An 18,850-nucleotide genomic window follows, 5' to 3' on the forward strand; every position below is an offset into this window, starting at 1 on the left:
CAACAACAAGGCACACCTGTCCACTGTTTCGCTAGATGCTCACTGTTGTACAGTGCGTAATACCAGCTGCCTTTAGTCATTGCCTCTTGGACTTTGTAGCGTTCAAAGTCACAGTAAAGCCGTCATATCCTGTCCAGCAACGAAACAGCTCACACAGCAGCATCAGCAGATTTTTTGAACCAGTAAAGCCAATAACCTGATTAGTCACCCAATGAGTTCTTTTTCCTAAGGCGAAGGGGGCCGATTTACCCTGCATTGCTATGGCGAATGAAATTTCTCTTACTCCTGTCCGTACTAAAGATAAAAAAAAAAACATGCAAGTGTTAGAACGACAGAAAGAAACCGTGGTCAACTATCTTATAACTGAATTACCAAAAAACATGCGGAGTAAATTAATTTCTATGGATACATCCACTGCGTTGTAGAAGAAGACAAAGTACGCACTCTTTGGACTTTACTTTCTGTTCTGCATACCGAAATTAGCGAGGAGCTTATGACTAGTCGACCAAAGATACGAGATCGAATTTCCGCTACGAATTTATGCTTCCACTTCGCAGTGTACATAGTGATCCAGCTGCCCCTACCTGTGGGTTTTAAGTAACCCACAACACCTTCAAAAACCATCTGTAAGATTTTCATATTCTTTCACTCGCTACACGCAAACTATTAGTCCCACAGAAAAAAATGAATGGGACTTTATGTTGGAAATTTGATGTACTTAAATTTCGTGCTGCATGCTTTTTTGCTTGAGGCCATAGTTTTAGAGTTACTCAGGAGAAACGCATTTTTAGGTCATTTATGCACTTTTTTTCTTTAATAATTCGAAAACTACGGCCTCTACGAAAACTAGTTCCAGTACAAAATTAAACTAAGATTTCCTACAAACAGGCCCTGCTCAATTTGCTGCAGAACTAGTAGATTGCATATATTGAGCGAGACAATATGAAAATCTTGCCGTGGTGTTTGAAGGCATTGCTGGTTGCATAAAACCCATAGGTAGGGGCAGCTGAGTCACCCCATATGTACTAGAAACTTGCTTGCTCCTCAGGAAAACTGTAAGAATTATAGTGACAAACTGTAGTTTTTCAGAATTTCTCTGTAACAAAGACGCCATTTCCTGCCTAAGCGAAGTCAGATGAATGACAATCCTTAGTTCTGAATGTGTATTTTTTGTGTTTCCTGTGGAGCGCACGAGTTCGTGACAAAGCGGCCTGGTGCTTACCCGCGGTCGAGGCAGGTGGAAGGGCAGGTCACTCCGACGAAGTAGACGGCGACCAGCGCCTGGGAGAAGCTGCAGTCAGGCACTGCCAAGAGGGCTGTTACTTCATATTTTTAATAACATTATGTTTGCAGAATGAGATTTCCACTCTGCAGCCGAGTGTGCGCTGATTGTAACTTCCTGGCAGATTAAAACTGTGTGCCGGACCGAGACTCAAACTCGGGACCTTTCCCTACCAGTACCTTGTCTCCTTCGCAGGAGAGCTTCTGTGAAGTTTGAAAGGTAGGAGACGAGGTACTGGCAGAATTGGAGCTGTGGGGACGGGTCGTGAGTCGTGTTTGGGTAACTCAGATGGTAAAGCACTTGCCCGCGAAAGGCAAAGGTCCCGAGTTCTGCCAGGAAGTTTCACATTATGTTTATGTGAAAATGAAATATAATTTCCATGTATTGGGCCTCTAAAGAAGTATCTCGTTATTTATGCAGTTTTGTTTTTGTACTTGATCTGATGTGTATTACTGTTTCTGATATAAAATAAATCGATATCGCCGCGCGGGATTAGCCAAGCGGTCTGGGGCGCTGCAGTCAGACTGTGCGGCTGATCCCGGCGGAGGTTCGAGTCCTCCCTCGGCCGTGTGTGTGTGTGTGTGTGTGTGTGTGTGTGTGTGTGTGTGTGTGTGTGTGTGTCCTTAGGATAATTTAGGTTAAGTAGTGTGTAAGCTTAGGGACTGATGATCTTAGCAGTTAAGTCCCATAAGATTTCACACACATTTGAACATAAATCGATATCATCGTTGAAATAAGAACATATATTGGATTTGTGCGTAAGTTCATATCGTTTTTCCATAAATTTAATAAACGTAACACAAACATACAATATAGACTTCACCCATCAATAATATATTCTTTTTCACTATTTACAACAATCACCCACTGCTGGTGTAACTCTCGATTCCGCTACAGTAAGATATCACCTGGTCTCGAGGCAAAGAACTCTTCGAGGTATGTTCGGAACATTTTCATACGGAAAGGAAGTTCCTTGAAGGCTGACAGAGCGGAAACGGTGAAAATACGAGGGCGCAAAATCAAGTGGGTGAGGAATGACTTCCCAACCTAACTCCTGTATACTGTTTTTTGTCAGTCTGTGAGAGTTATCGTGGAATAGTATAACTTCACACTCTTCCTAGTCGTTGTTCTTGGATTGCGTCTCCAAGGCGTCTCAGTTGTTGACAATGTCAGCAGTGGTGACTACACCTTGGAAGAACAATTCATAGTACACCACACTTTCGCTTTTCCACCAGATGTATAACATCTTTGGTGAATAGGCGCAGGTCTATGTACGGGAAGTTCTTTCTTCGTCCAGGCTCGACCATTTCTCTCTTTTTCCTTGTGTCAGCATAAAAGCGCCATTTTTCGTCACCAAGAACGATAAATGATGGGAATGGTCGGTGTAGTTCACGAGCCAATTGACCAAGCAGAGATACGCTTACGACCACACACAGATTTTGTGTGATTTTGCCTTTGAGCACGCGGTACCCAGACCCCCGATTTTTTAACCTTCCCCATTGCATGCAACTGTCGTACGATGGTGAAATCACAGATCATCACATTTGCCAGTTCCCAAGTACACTAACATGGATCATTGTGGATTAATGCGTTCACACGACCTTCATCAAACGCCATCCTAACGGTGTTCCTGAACATGGATAGTCACTAACGTCAAAACAATGTCCTTAGAACAAGAAAATCATTTTCTTCTCGTGCTCTGTCCAGTGGCATCATCCCCGTACAGAGTGCAAATTTTCTGGCTAGCTCCGCTTCTGCCTCCGCTCTACTGAATTCCAACAGTAGAATATGTCTGACATGTTCTGACTTCCCCCACTTGGCTCTCCATTTTCTAGCACACACAATTCCACTCACTATCTCCAAATGATAAAACGAAACCCCACGATCATGCCCTGAGGACCACGAGATTTCGGCCGGCCACCGTGTCATCATTATCTGCCACGTGGCGTCATCCGCACGCGGTACACAGTTCTCTCGGCCATTGTCGATGGCGCGACCCTGGAGCCGCTACCTCACAATCGAGTAGCTCCTTAATTGGCATCACGAGGCTGAGTGCATCCCAGGCCACTCCTCCCACTATTGAGAGATCCTTGGTAGTACCGGGAATCGAACCCGGGTCCTCCGCATGGCAGCCATGTACACTGACCCATCAGCTACGGAGGCAGACCAAATAAAAATTAACCAGTTTAAATATATTCAAATTACACTAATTACAGAAAGGAAAAAGATATATATGTATGTTTGTGGCGTTGCTGTTGGTTAACAATCATTCAAGTAATAAAAAATTCAGACAACCTTATCCATTGAGCTGTGACGAAAGAACAGATTTTTTAACAGTTGTCACACCAGAACTTATAAAAACGTGACAGAACACCTAAACCCTTTCTAATTATTTTTTTTAAACGAGAAGCTGATACGTAGAGTGCAAATGCTAGATGATGGAGGTTAAATATTGGTTACTATTGTTTTGAAATTACATGTATTTCTAAACTGCTAAAAGTTGATAACGCGCCTGAGGACAAGAAACGCTGCCAATGAGTAGACACAAAAAAAACAGCCAGAGAAAAAAAGACAGTAAGTAAAACGGCAGTGTAAATAACAGCGTAGAAAAATAGTGGTGTAGAGGTAATGACGATACGGAACAGCAAGAAGGATGGAACATACCCGAATCGTAAAATGACGATAATTCAAGTACTTTGCAACTACAGCAGTTTCTAAGCGTGGCCTTCCCCGTGATTACGTTTTGCCTTTCGACACCATCGCCATTTTTATTAAATATCACTGGTGAAACAACGTATTAAAACTAATTGGAAAAAAGTCTTTCTTCTAATAGAGGTGTGTGTAAAGTCAAGGTTTTTAAGCTGTACATACTGGCACACTGTATTAAGTTAAGCTACAAAGGGTTGATGTACAAAGCGCTCACAAGGGAAATACTTAATTATGCATACAGTAAATAAGCCTTGACGCAAAAGGCCTTAGCGTGCTGAGTCGGATTGTGGCGTAACAACGTGCGAGTACAGTGCTGCTTAAGTGCAAATTGTGCTGTTTTTAATTGTTAAACGCAGTATTACTATATGGGAGAATCTATATGGCTACAGCCATCTCAACATCCTGTCATATACCCGTTACGACAATTCACCATCTGATTAAAACCAGAAATTCCGAAGTGCTAATCACGTAAATTTTGTGCCTGCCAGAAAGGTTGCACTGGTCGCTTTTACATTAGGCGTATCACGACTCGTCTCTAAGCCCTTCTCCTAATAATTCCTCTATTTACGGACAAGAGAGCGTTTGTTTCACAACTGGTGACCAGACAGAGGTACCATTTCAGTTAAGAGTTACTATTTCGTTTTAAACGTTACAGGGTCACTGTCTAACTTTTATTCTTAAGCGTACCGGAACATGGACAAGACGGGAGAGGAAGTAATCTAGATCGAAAAGCCTCTATTGAAATAACTAACTACACCTTTTAAGTTGATGGTGTAATAGTTGTGCATTATCTGACAATCTAACTACCATCATTATTTGATGCAGGTGCCAAATTTTTTCTGCTATACACTTGACAGACAGTTAGAAACTGATACAAATATGATAAGTTTGAGTCCTTTAGATATTCCACAATTTTTCGATTTAATTTTTCTTATAAAAACTTCTGTAAGTTCTGTGGTATCTGGGATATTTTGCTTTTTCTGTTCCAGTTTGTGCTTTGTGCTTCCTAGCAAGAAGCGCACAGATTTTTTTCAGCAGATGAAGTCTGGTTAATAATAGTCTGTCGTCTCAAGCAGAAATATTGTTAAGAGACGTTTTATTCTCAGCTCGTGGCTTCCAAGACGAGTGTCACTTTGTTATGCAACTCTTTAAAAGGTTTGAATTCATTTTTCCACCTGGTCAAGCCATTTTTACTAAACCTTAATGCCTTCTTCACGTGTGGAAAAGCCGATTTGCACCTGGACTGATTGCAGACTGACATTTTAATCAGTTTACAAAATTGAAGGAGGTATCGCATTCAAAAAGATCTTACCTGAGAAAATGCTGTAATGCTCTTATAGATCTCCGAGCTGATTATATTATACTTTTAAAGGCCAGGAAGCTCGTTCAACAGGTCACGACAAGGCGAGGAATCTTTTCCATAGTTCCTTCCATATGTTATGAAAACAGCAAAAACGCTAGAAAGTACTGATTTACAGCTACACCCATACGATGCAAATCAATGAAGCATACTGCAAAGAGTACTTCACATTGTACCACAGATTACGGTTTCTTCCAGTTCTATTCCATATTGATTGCATCAATATACACACAAAAATCATAATCGTATTGTTACACGGCTATTATTACGAAATGTCGTCACTGGCATATGCTGGAACACATTAAGTGTAAGGTGCCTGCGATGGTAAGCAATGCCCGAAACTAGTCCAGTAAAAGAAATTATTACCAGCAAGTGTTTACGTCAATCTATTGTTAATATGACATTTATAATTTTGTTTTGTCCTGTGTGAGCGATACGTAGTATCTTCCAGGGTTTCTTAACATTGGTTTTTGAAAAATTATGTAATAAGCTTTCGCCAGTTGATTAGTTTTTTTACCTTTAAGCAACTGCTAATTTTCTTTTTTTTTTTCCTCTCTTCAGAATTTACGTGATGTGTGAGTCACACAAACCTATGATCATTCGTGCTGCCTGTGTTATTGGCAATATTCTAATATGGGACATGTGTGTTGTAAGCAGCCTTCTTTGCAGACCAGCTCCATTGCCAATATCCTACCAATGAACCAAATACTACTAACTGCTTTACCTATGATTGAAAGAGTGTGACCATTCTGCTTCACATCATCTCAAAATGATACAGCCAGCTATTTGTAGGAGTTAATTGGTTCGAATTGTGACTCACGTTGTAGTCACGCAAGCTACGTTTCTGCGTTTTGTGAAATGCGCGATTAACACGTCTGAAAATTTAAAGCAAGTCGCCAATCTCTGCACAACTTTAAAATGTGAACAACATCAGCCTGAATATTTCTGCTGAAGGTTTTTTATGCATTACTTTATTATCGATAACTACATCAGATGAAAAAAGTGTGAGGTTACTATTAACATTGTTTGACAGGTTATTAAGATTAGGCACCAACAAGATTTTTCCCTGGGACACCGCTGAAGTTACTTCTACTTCAGTCGATGGCTTCTTATCCACAATTAGAGACTGTGTGTTCCCTAAAATAAATATTCAAATCCAGCTACGAAGTCTTTTTGTACGCCATGCGATAGTCCCTTCATTAATAAGCGTTGGTGTTCTAATGCGTCAAATGTTATTCGGACGTCAAGAAATATTGCACTCATCTGACTGCCTAGGTCCACGAGTTCCTGGACGTCATTTGAGAAAAGCACGATGTTTTCGGAACCCATGCTGGTTGGCAAGGAGGAAGCCTTTACCTTAGAGCTCAGAATACGTTGCAAGATTCTACAAGGCAGGGTGTCTCAGCAGGAATGATCAGTATTCAGAGATGCGACGGGAACTAACATTCGAATCGGAAATATAGTAAACTTGGGCTCTAAAATGTATACCTTAAGAACTATGAGCACTCAATCTTCGCTACTGTGAAACAAGTCTCTTCTACTGAAGAAATGTTCGTAGCTCTTAAGCTATGTATTTTAGAGCCATTTTTATTAGACATTTTGGCTTCGACTGATCGTTCCCGTCACATCTCTGAAAACTGACCTCTTCCCCTGAAACACCCTGTACATGGATAGCAATAATTTTGGACGGGATTTCTTTGATTTACATCCGCTACGCTTCTTGTAGATGGGCCTGCCCTGTGCTTTCTTCCTATAACCTGACTTTTTTGTTCGCGTGATCTGCGATATATTACGGTAACCTGAGAAGTTTAGTTCACCTGTAGACTCTGTATAAAATGTGACACTGATTCCATCGGCGTCTGGGGCCTTGTTTAATTTTAGAGTTTCCAGACATTTCCCAACACAACTAAAACTACTATCTTTTTCGGTCCTCTGTCCAGTGGTGGGAGAATTTAAGTGGTCAGTACTCTTCCATTTTCCGTTGTAAAAGAACATTTTAAAACACTTCAGCAGTTATAATTTTGCTTTACTACCTTTAATTACAGCACTCTTCACGGCTAACACTCATTTGAAAACAGACACTAGAATGCATTGTGAAATGCACACATCCACCTCTTAACTTTTGCTCCTGGTGCATTCTTTTCTAACCAGCCTACACATTGCATAACAGGCGCCGGACGAGGACTGTGGATCAAGATGCCGGCAGAAGAATGTGACGTGAAACCGGTCAGACAAGGTCGAGTCCCATGCTCGTGAGAGCAAGTCTCTTCCGCCATCGCCTAGAAGTATACAGCAGTCCGAGACAACTAGACGATATACAGAGCGATTTCATTTTATGTTCCAAACTTTCAGGGATGATTGAGAAGGGTACACTTGTCAATTTGAGGTAAGGGACCCTGGTCCGGAATACCTTTGACACTGGAATACGTGTACCGGTACTATTGTTGCTAAGACTGTAGGGTAGGCAACTTTCAGGGGTCATAGTATGGACGAAAACAAGAAAAAAGTCTAGTAAATATGTGCCCTGAAATGCAGACCATACGAGCTTTGGGCACTTGTTCAATAGAAAGGATTGTTTCTCGGCATCTAAGATGAAAAACTGCCCACAGCTCGTACGATACGCACTTTCACTAGAATTTTTTTCTTGTTTTTGTCCATACTGCCATAGCTGAAAGTTACCTACCCTACAATCTTAGCAACAACAGTACCGGTACATGTATTCCACTGTCAGAGTATCGGGAAGATTTCTAATTGTAACTTTCGACTGTCGTTTCTGGACTAAGGTTCCTCATCTCAGATTGATACATTTATCAATCTCCATTATCCCTGAAAAGTTTTAACTTCATTGCGGAATCACCCTGTATTTCTATGCTATCATGAACAATTTTGTACTACATCTAGGAGACGCCAGAAACGGTGACGAGCGGAAATTAATGAGTCCTCTGATTGATTTATACTACATACCGATGGTTTACACAGACAGAAAATATATTAATTCGATAGTGGCGTCATAATGACTAAGAGGTCATTTTCTCCAGACTCCACCATGAAACTGAGAAAACTAGTCAGAGTTCGTGTAGTTGGGCGTGGATTCGAGTGCAAATCGCCTTGGTACTGGTAAAGGTGCAACGCCATAATCTCTCGTCAAACTTTAACTGCTTCATTTACTACTAATTTTATCCAGATTATTCTAAGGACTAATTACACAATGGTTAGCTACTAATTAAAATTACCAGCGTTAAGCTAATGGATTGAAAGCAACAAGGGAAGACACGTCAGCAGCCTCCATTTTCCGACGTAATTGAGCTTAATAGGCTGAAGTTTAAACAGTGCCATGGACGGATGAGGGAGGCGGGGGGGGGGGGGGGGGGGAGATTTGGAGGAGAGGAAAGAAGGGGGTGGGTATGGGGGCGCCCGATGGTGTACTCACAGAACGTACGACTAATAACTTCAGTGAATCGCAGTTCACGAAAGCAAACTTACATTTCAATAAAATGAAACGGTCATAACGACCATTTCTTGAGCTGCAGGGCCATACATTCAGCTTCCAACGGACTCGCCATTTATTATTAAATTTTTATTTACACTAATGGCATACCATTGTTTCGATTCGTCGATTGAGACATTCAGACTAGCTTCCATACCTGACGCAATAATGCGCTTATGACCCTATTTTGAGTGTGGGAAGAAGCGTAAGTCGCAGGAACTGAGGTTTAGCGAGTACGAAAGGTGACTCCTAGAGCTAAATTTCATCTTTTTAGTCTTCAACTCTCCACCCGAATGCTGCCAAGCTGCTTTGTTTTATAATCTCGAGGTTTCTAAGTCGCGAAGATCTTGAGTCGCTGGTTGTCCCATTTTGTGTGCGTTTCGTTGTTTGTTCCTGCGTTTGGCATATTTGAATTCTACATAAATGATAGAGTTCATTACTTTCTGAATTTCTTGGATCGTGTCTGAACCAACTGTTGCTGCTCAAAGCATCGCTTCGTTCTTCCAACTGGGAAAAAAAACTATCATTGTTGTATAACATTTCGGGCGGGAACAGTCTTGAGTTTCCGCGGGCTCACGAAAGTCTACTTAATGTACTTCTACATTCAATATTGCGGCTTTCGTGGTTTCATATGAACCAATTCAGAGGTCGAAAGAAAGCGACAGGACCATACCTGGCAAAGAACTGCGGCATTCTAATGAACCAACCGTATTCAATAAGTTGTAGATAATACTAGTCATTCTCCAAATAAATTCAGTTTACGATTATGCACTGCTGCATAGGGTCACGTCTCTTTGAATCAACTCATTTACTTTACATTTAACTATTCAGATAAACCAGCACTATTATAATAAATGAAATTTCCACCTCCCAAATACAGCAGCCGCCGCACTTTTCGTTACCCTCGTGTGCAGCGACCGGTAATCTGTTTTCCGTCAGGCCCAATAATAAAGACTTGGATTCTCACAACTTCTATTCTCAATCACGTTGTGAAATCCTCAAACCTGTATCATTTCATTTGCATTTACCCATCCAATGGAAAATAGGATCACAGTTATAAATCACTGTACTCATAAATAACGACTACCCTAAAAAATATGACTGTTCATACATTTCATTTCACAAATGTGCTAGGTTCAAACATTTTTTTAGGTAGATCCCAAGTGCAAGATGGCATAGTATGTTGCATTATGCGTAGTCAAAGGAAATAAATTTTCTTACTGAGAATAACGCTATAGTCAGACTTGTCAATCTGAAGGATACCACACGGCAGTCATTTCTCTTCAGTTCTCAAAAATTCTCGATAAAGTCGTCTTTGAAGTTTTCAGAGTGTCTTTAATATAACAGAGCAAGGACTTTTTTTGATGGGGCGCATGGCTGTGTGGCAGAATGCTCAGCTGCAATGTGGTCAGCGCGACCACGGCAAATTTTTAAGCAAAGATGCATATGCCGCGAGCATTTCCGTGAAGTGTAACATACATGAAGAGGAAAAACAATTTAAATGCAAACAATCGCCAGTAACAACTTTTATAAAAGATCGGTAATTAAGGACATATTTGCAATTAAAACTGCATTTTGTGTGCGATGTGTAATTAGAAATAAGAAGACGTGCATTTTTCATAAAAAAAGTGGCAGACTATGTGCTAATTAGCAAATCATAATGAAATGTCTTAAGTATTCAAACTGAGCGACGAAAAAACTACACGGTTCTGCGATACGAGTCTCGATTGCTACCCATACTTTTTCCATCTTGACGTATTTTACGCTTCGTGGAAATGTTTGTAGACCATGTACTTTAGTTTGAATTCCCAAGAATCGTAAGCAGCCGCCGCCTCCACATCTTGCACAGGAGAACGCAGCTTGCCGAAAAATCGACCTTACTTTAGTATATTAATCCTTTCAGACCTTCTTCTGGAGAAAGACTTTCGTTATGCTCTAAGGTGATTTTTTAATAATTTCATATGACAGATTTATTCAAACATAAGAACCCCCTTCCCAAAACATACTTCGTACACTTGGCTTCCATCTATTGGAAGAAACTATTTTTAAATATTCGATGTTGTTATAAGTGCCGGCTGCTGTGGCCGAGGGGTTCTAGGCACTTCAGTCCGGAACCGCGCTGCTGCTACGGTCGCAGGTTCGAATCCTGCCTCGGGCATGGATGTGTGTGACGTCCTTAAGTTAGGTTTAAGTAGTTTCTAAGTCTAGGGGACTGATGACCTCAGAAGTTAAGTCCCATAGTGCTTAGAGGCATTTGAACCATTTTTGTAATAAGTAAACTTAACCTTCAGTAATTGCCCCGCTAAGTAACAATATTAAATCATACAGTGGGAAACAACTAACCGACTACCTCTGCGTATTCAGTGGTCACAAGCTGCATTCACTTGACATCATTATAGTGATGCCCAACAGGTAGCAGCTCTCGTGCATAGCGAAAAAGAATGAACATCCACAAATGTGTACGTGAGGGTCCCATTGGGGAAAGACTGGTAGTTGAAGCACAGCATATATTAATGGACACTATTGTAGCCGGTGTGTCGGAAAGGGTTAAAGATGCTCGGAAAATTTCAAAGTCGATTTTCTAGAGAACTTCTGCGAGCTCCATCAAACTGCTTTGCAAAATTGATACTTGGGTGCTGAACTTCACGTACGAAAAATATAAATTAAAAAATCCGGCCGTCGTGTTGTCTCCTTGTAAACTTGAAATTCTCTGAACTGTCTCGAACAGAACACTACATGTGCATCATTTTGCTTAAAGCAGACCTGTTGCAAGTCGTTCCTCTACCAGTCTCAGTTTTTCCACCCAGATTTGTTTTTGGAGAGTTGTTTTAATATGAATCTGTAAATTAACTATAGTCCTATTAATTTTTGGGCAGCTTCAAGAGACTAAGACTGGCAGCGACGTTTAACGTCTTACGTAATGACGGGGTAAAAGCTGGGAATGTACAAAAAATATTTTGAATCTTTAAAATTTAGGTCACGTTAAGTGATAAAGAGGGTCACAGTTGCATAACCTATGTGCGCAACAACTCTGGCGACATCGATAATTGTAATCAAGGCGACCGCCTATCCTTGCTTATGACAGCGACTGCCCTTTTGGCCTCTGTCGCGAAGAAAGTCATCAGTCGCGTTAAAATCAAAGTGAGCATAATCAGTACGTGATAACTCACAGTTCTGGTGACATCTTAAAAAGAAGAAAAAAAACACGCTAGAAGATCACACCGGTATCCACTTTTCTGTGCCTAAAGCAGTAAGGAATCAGCGTGATTTATTGAAAAACTACAATACTCTCACCCCTTCGATTAAGTTATTCGCCTTCCTCAGTGTTTCTCTAGGCAGTTTGGGGGTCTTAAAACACCGCCATAATAACTTTATTTGCTAGATACAACGTGAAACAGATCCATCCTAGATTCATAGGAACAATAATGACCATAAATGGCAGGAGATTACACTTATCCAGCGCTTTGAAATGTTTGCAAATACGAAGGTATTTTCAGATGTAAATCATCTTTGGCAACTTATGTCCTACGGTCAAATTTGTTTACGATACACCAGTATTCAGCATCGCGCTAATGAGGAACGCAGTTGAAGCTGTCAAACTGAAAATATATATTATGGTGGGAACACTCAGTCGTAACTGTTCAGCTCAGTCTTTAATACGTATGAATCTAATATATTCTACGAGCAATAATACTTCGCATCGTTACAATTTAGAGGGACCACGATTCCCATCAACAAAATTCGAGGTATTTTTTCAGGGATTTTGATGGCGTGTTTAAACATAAACGCATTTCTTTTATTATAGAAGTAATTTTATAGTATCATACTCATCCTTTCTTTTATATACTATTTACAACCCATTAGGAAGAAAAGCTAGCAATAGGACTTTTTTAAAACGTCGATTACCTACAAGTATTAAAGGTTTCATGTTGTGTGATTTTGTTCATAGCATTTTTATTTTTAACGTTAGTGCTTACTTTTACCTAAAAATAATGCAAAAACACGCAATCTAAATGTTTTTCCCTACAACAGAAATTATCAGGCTAATCTTCATACGGGTAGCTAATATCATATACTTCTAGATTCGAAAGTGAAAAGCCATACACACAAACGGGAGACCAACAGCGCTCGAAACTGGTGTCAGTTTTTCCCGGTAGGTCCAGCGTCGTCGTATTATCGATGGTCATTATACAAGGTGACACAGAGCAGCCATATACAGTGGGCGGCACTGGGGAGCAGGAGCACTGAGCTGTAACAATCTCGTCATATAGTAATCATGGAACAGTGAAACTCAGTTTTTTTATACCATAAAATTGTTTTGCAAAAAACAATGACAGTTTGGAAACTGCAGAGGGAGTTCCGAGCTTTTTTCAAATTTGATCGTCATGGTCGTGTTCACTCAAAACGCGCCAAAAACTTTAAAATTTTGAAAACGACCGAGAAATGCTCGTATTCCACAGAATACGGAAGACGTATGCGTTTCAGTCTTACGAACCCCACGGAGTTCATATTGTAAGCAATCCTCTGCGGGCACTGATTCCCGACAGAGTATTCGCCGAATTCTCAATTTTGATTTAAAGTTTCATCCGTACAAGCTACAGATAGTGCATGAAGCAGAACGATTGCCAGCTGTGAGCAGAATTCTGTCGGCTAATAATGACAACCAAATGAGGACAGTGGATTTCTGGACAAGCTGTGGATGTTAGATGATGCCCATTTTCATCTCGCAGGTTACGTAAGTAACCAGAATTATTGTTACTGCACGACTCGCCTAAGAACACGGGGTGAACTGAAAGAATTAAATACGAAATTCGTGGCATCCCAGCTGAGATGTTGCTGCACGGTGGGGAACCTAAACAGCAGTTTGTAAGAATGCGTACGTACAGGAGTTCGGCAGGTACAGGATGTAATTTTCAAACATTGATAACTTTGATTACTGTCTTTCAAAAGACAAGCTGTAGTGGTTCAATAGCCATCAACAAAATGTTTTGTTGTTTTTTCTATTTTTATTAAATATTTCAAAGGCTGTCTTCTCTGCGTCACCCTGTGTTTATATTGTAGAGAAGAGAGTATTACCTTTTAAATATCGTCTACTTTGTGTCATTGTAACCTACAAAATTTTTGATCGCCAGAAGGATACAGTTCATGTTCTTAATTATAAGAGCGGTGGTGATGGTGGTAGCGGAAGAGGTGGTAGATAAATAGTTTCACGCCAAAAATCTATTTGTACCGCCAACATGTTACATGACGTTCTCCTCGGTGCACTCTTAACAAACTGCTCTCCCTTTTCCATGACCTGATGTATGGAATGTTTTCTGTTTAAGTTTGAGAGCTGCGTGTGTGCTTTATCATTAAGAGCTATTGGGATAGTGTGCACCCAACACTACGTCACGTCTTCAAATAGCAGCAACGTTTCCAGCTCAGACATATCTGCAATGTTTCTTGCCACGTTCACAGTGGTCCATACTTACAGACCACTCGTACCATCCAAGATGAATGCTGTAGAACAAATTACCGCCATACAAAAATCAGGGTTTTCAACAGGCCAGGTAAAAAGGGTATAGTTAGTGTATCAAGCCTGCTGCAAAGGTTGCAGTCCTATAATAATAATAATAATAATAATAATAATAATAATAATGTCCAAGTTATCTAACATCGCAATGAATTGGAAACCATATCAAAACTGTCGAAAAAACCGAAGCATTTTTATTCACATATCGCCGAGTGTTGTCCGTACATGTTCTGTTGTCATGCTGTTGGCAATATCTGTTCTAAGCAGGGCGTCTTCTCAGTACGATGATGTAAATTATTTCCAAATGACCAAATGTGGGTCTAAACCAAGAACCACAGTGACAATTGCTTAAGTTTCCAGGGGAGGGACTATCTTTGTGATAGTTTTAGTGCGGCGGTTTATAAGAATATTGAAAGCCTTCTTGTCGTTCCTCACTGTAGTGTATGGAGTACGAGCAGTGAGCCTATCAAGTATGTATACGTTATGAACGAGCACTCTTTTACACAAGATGTGTAATACACCTACGTTTATTCATCGTAAATTGCTGTACGGTACGTGAAAGAGCGTGTTCTTATCTCACGGTCCGTACGAAGGCATGAAGTTGTGCTTGTGCCGGTTCTCCACTTTCACTGGACGTTTTGCGAGATCAATGTCCTATTTCTTCTATCGATTTCCTTGTAAGTTCATAGGTATTTTACGCTTGCGCGGAGGCTTTATCGACTTCTATACGATTCTAGCGCCGTGGTCAACGTCTAAGTCGTGGCAGTGTTAAGGATTTCAATTACTATAAGATTGCGGGACATTTTTTCACGGGAGTTATAGGGATGCTTTCGATTAAAATCTCAAGGCCACACGCCCAGTACGTATGGACGCTGCAGCTTCATACGAAAAAATGTTTGACGCTCTTCACATACATCATTCACACATATGATCAGAGCCTATGGCTGTGGAACTATATTATAAAAACAAGTGTATCAACAATAGTTATATTTTATCGTAGAATAGGTACCGCACTACTACGGTTTATTCTCACCATTTTTTTAGCAAAATGTTTTTCTGCCAAGGTACATTACGTTGTCCATGCAGAAACAACGTTTCCTGCCTTTCATAAAAAAATAATTATCGAGGGAATTGTACAGAGCAGGTATTTGTAATTTTATCACTTTGGTTTTGTCTACCGTTGGCAAAATTCCTGTATTATACGTTATTAAGTAGCTACATATACAAATATCTGTTCTCAGCATCGTCAATAGTAAAGCCATTCAGTCATGCATTCTAAAGCATACGTTGCCGCGTCCATCACATTTTCACACAACTACGTTTCATACCCTTATCTTTTCTTACTAACCGTAGTCTCCTAATGGATGGCATGCATACAGAAATGTTTTAAATAAGTTTTCCACTGATATGGACTTTTATTAAACGATAATTTATTTTATTCCATTAAAATTACATAGAGGTTTATTCACAGAAAATCATGGCACCTTGATATAGAACAGATAAATAACAATTCTAGTATGGATTTAAAAAAAAGCTAACTTTTCATGCAATACTTAGGAAGCTGATGACTTTACATCTCATTTGTGAAGAGAAACATTTTCGTAATTTTCCAATTTACCAACTCTCCTAAGAGAACGATCAGACGTTACGTAATTGTTTGTCCTTCCAGGCACTCCGTGGAACCTTTGAACTATAGATAATTGCTACATGGATTAGCGTGTTCGGCGTATTTTTCTTGACTTTAAAGTATTCTGAATCTGCTCTTAGGAAAATCCAATGTGATATCAGTCTCCAAGAAAATAGTACGCCCTCTGATTTAGAACACAAGCTTTTCTGATATTTCTGCGAGCCGTACAGACAGTCATTTACCGTGCTGGCATGAGAACCCAGTTACGTGAGACTTCAGCAAATTAAGTAAAATTGTCAATTTAACCGTAGTTATTTACTTCTTAAATAGATGTTAACATCTAACTTACCTTCCGACACTTCTACTTTCCCGTTGCTGTCGGCAGGAGGGTCTGCGTACAGGAAAAGGAGGAAATCTCCCTTTTGGTAACAATTGCCTTTCAGAACGACTAAGCCGATATCTTCACAGCTGACGAAATTCAAAAGTCGCGCGCGTTTTGTAATTGCCGTGCCAAATCAAAGTGTCTACACTGCAGCACAGATCACTATATACAAGCTTTCAACTACTACTGCGCTTATGGGAATAATGTATTGAAATGGCTTTAATATGATAAAGCAAGATTTTGCTCTTTATTACTGATAAAAGTTCTGTATCTGTTACATTTAATTCAGTGATCACGACGAGAAGACAAATATGCTGTATCGCCTTTAAATATTCACTAATTAAATCATGAGACTTAGCTAACTTAAGCTCTACATTTCCACTCTGAGGAAGAGTTCAATTTATCAAGTTATTTTCTTTTTAAATTTAATTCACAGGCGTTTCCTTTACAAGATGTCTGTTTGTGCGTAGAGGAAACGTCACCGAGAAATGGCTCGACTTCATAATGTCTCCCAAAGAGTGGAGGGAACGTCCCATATGAGAATAAAAGCACTTCCAGTCATATTTAATGCCATTATGGAAGAACACTAAATGGCAGATATGTTTTTGAATTTAACGAAAAAGAGTTAAATATTTTACTGAAGTAGATTTCCACTTTTGGAACGCTATAGTTCTGTATGAAACGCAGAGAAATAAGACATTTATATAGCTCGTGAAGCCAGCAGCAGGGGCGATAGTCCATAAAACGCACGTGGGCCTTGCGAAGATCAAAGATGTAGATCTCGGGTAGCGTTCGAATGTTGTTTAACGCTGGTGGTGAGATTCCCTTCGTCGTTCTACCCTAACGACCACGACATTAAACTAATTTCCCTTCGGGCACAATAATTGTTTAGTGCTACTAACCACTCAAAACTGGTGCAATCAAAATATGAAGTTTTCATTTCCTCTTTTCACCTTTTCCTCTGTTTCACTATAAACTAGCAAGGCTGGCGTTTGTAGTACTTCAAAATTTCTACGTAAATTTTCCACCAGATATTCCAGTCTTCCTATTGAGGTGTCAGCTCTGACACTGCACCATAACTGCGACACTCTTCCGAGTGAAATTATGTATACCGCTGACATATTGTAACGCTTGACATTCGCTGTGAGTGTAACTTGATGGGCTGCAAGTACTCGAGTTGAAATGAAACACATAAGAACTGTTTAAATAACCTTCGCCGTATCCTACCAATGAACCGAAGTTGGCTACTTCCTTTATTCTTGGTAGAAATCTATCTACAGTGCCACTGTAATTCATCAACAATTCTCTGCGCCAATGCCATTGTCAGAAGCTGTTTTCAATAAAAATAAATAAATAAATAAATAAAAAGTTGACGCAGAAGACAAAGGTAATTCGTATAACAAAATTGCTACAAATTAGCACAGTGTCTCCGATGTTCAGAAAAAAGAAAAGATAAATTGCTAGTAAAGTAGCTCCGCAAAATAAATTTTTATGCGGAATCCAGTTCTGAAGATGAAAATGATTGTGCTCTTGATCGCAATGACCACCCAAACACATTCAAAACGCAGTTGTGCACTTCCGGAAAGGCAGCGGGTGCGAAATGCCGCAAGTCTTCTTTGATTTATTACGTATACGAGCACACCAAACTTAAATTCTATGGACCAATGATAACTGCTATGCCTTACGAGCTACTGTTATTAGCTTATACTTTAGTAGATGTCCTATAACACAAAAAAAGCATCAATATATTTTACAGACCCAAACTAAAATCAACGATTTCACGAAAGTAGTTAATCTCATTTCCAAATGGATGCAAGATGACATAAAATCTGCAAACCTTAATGCCCTTCTTGTAGTTCACCAGTTGGTCTGTTGCGGGATCGCGCGACATTTCGCTTAGTGTTTGCTGTAGCTCGCTCCTCTCGACCCGGGCAGCACCACGATAATGTAAACACTATCCCCGCCCGCGTGTATATAAACCCAAGTATGACTACGTAGTCAGTGGAGTAACGTGCAAAACAGAAACGGGAACTTGTTTATTTATAATTGAACTGTATTTCATAAAAAATAGAAAACAAATTAAAATGTTATGAATTTAAGTATTGGTTTCTTTTTAAGAGCAGCTACATTGATTATTTAATTCTATATTTGACACTCAGCGTTATGTTTACATATTCAGTCAAAGATATTCCTGAGGACAAAGATACCAAATTGCTTTGTCACGCATATGTCAACTAGTCTGTAAAGATTCATAATCATAAAATATCACTGACGAAAGCCGGGAGGCCTTTGGCGAAGTGCGTGTCATGAACGATAAATGTACTTCGATGGTTGCACAACTGCTAGTCACCCGCGCCCTGTTTCATTTTTAGCTGATTGCTATTCCAAAAGTGTATTTTGCACGAAATTAGTAGTAACTTCGCGCATAGTTCTGCTTTTGTTTAATTATCATTTGTCACCATAACGTTTGCTTCACTGTTCGATTAATAGT

General features: G+C 39.9%; 1 protein-coding gene across 1 annotated transcript in view; it reads right to left on the reverse strand.

The window, feature by feature from the left end:
- The window catches only part of LOC124616102 (catalase), a 70,575-nt gene extending 52,235 nt beyond the window's left edge, over positions 1–18,340 (reverse strand). Inside the window, exon 1 of the mRNA XM_047144365.1 lies at positions 18,197–18,340. Within this exon, the coding sequence (XP_047000321.1) occupies positions 18,197–18,250 (54 nt within the window). The 5' untranslated portion in view covers positions 18,251–18,340. The remainder of the gene's footprint in view (positions 1–18,196) is intronic.
- Positions 18,341–18,850: the final 510 nt, after the last annotated feature.

The sequence above is a fragment of the Schistocerca americana genome, chromosome 1 (genome assembly GCF_021461395.2).
Source record: "Schistocerca americana isolate TAMUIC-IGC-003095 chromosome 1, iqSchAmer2.1, whole genome shotgun sequence".
Lineage (NCBI taxonomy): Eukaryota > Metazoa > Arthropoda > Insecta > Orthoptera > Acrididae > Schistocerca > Schistocerca americana.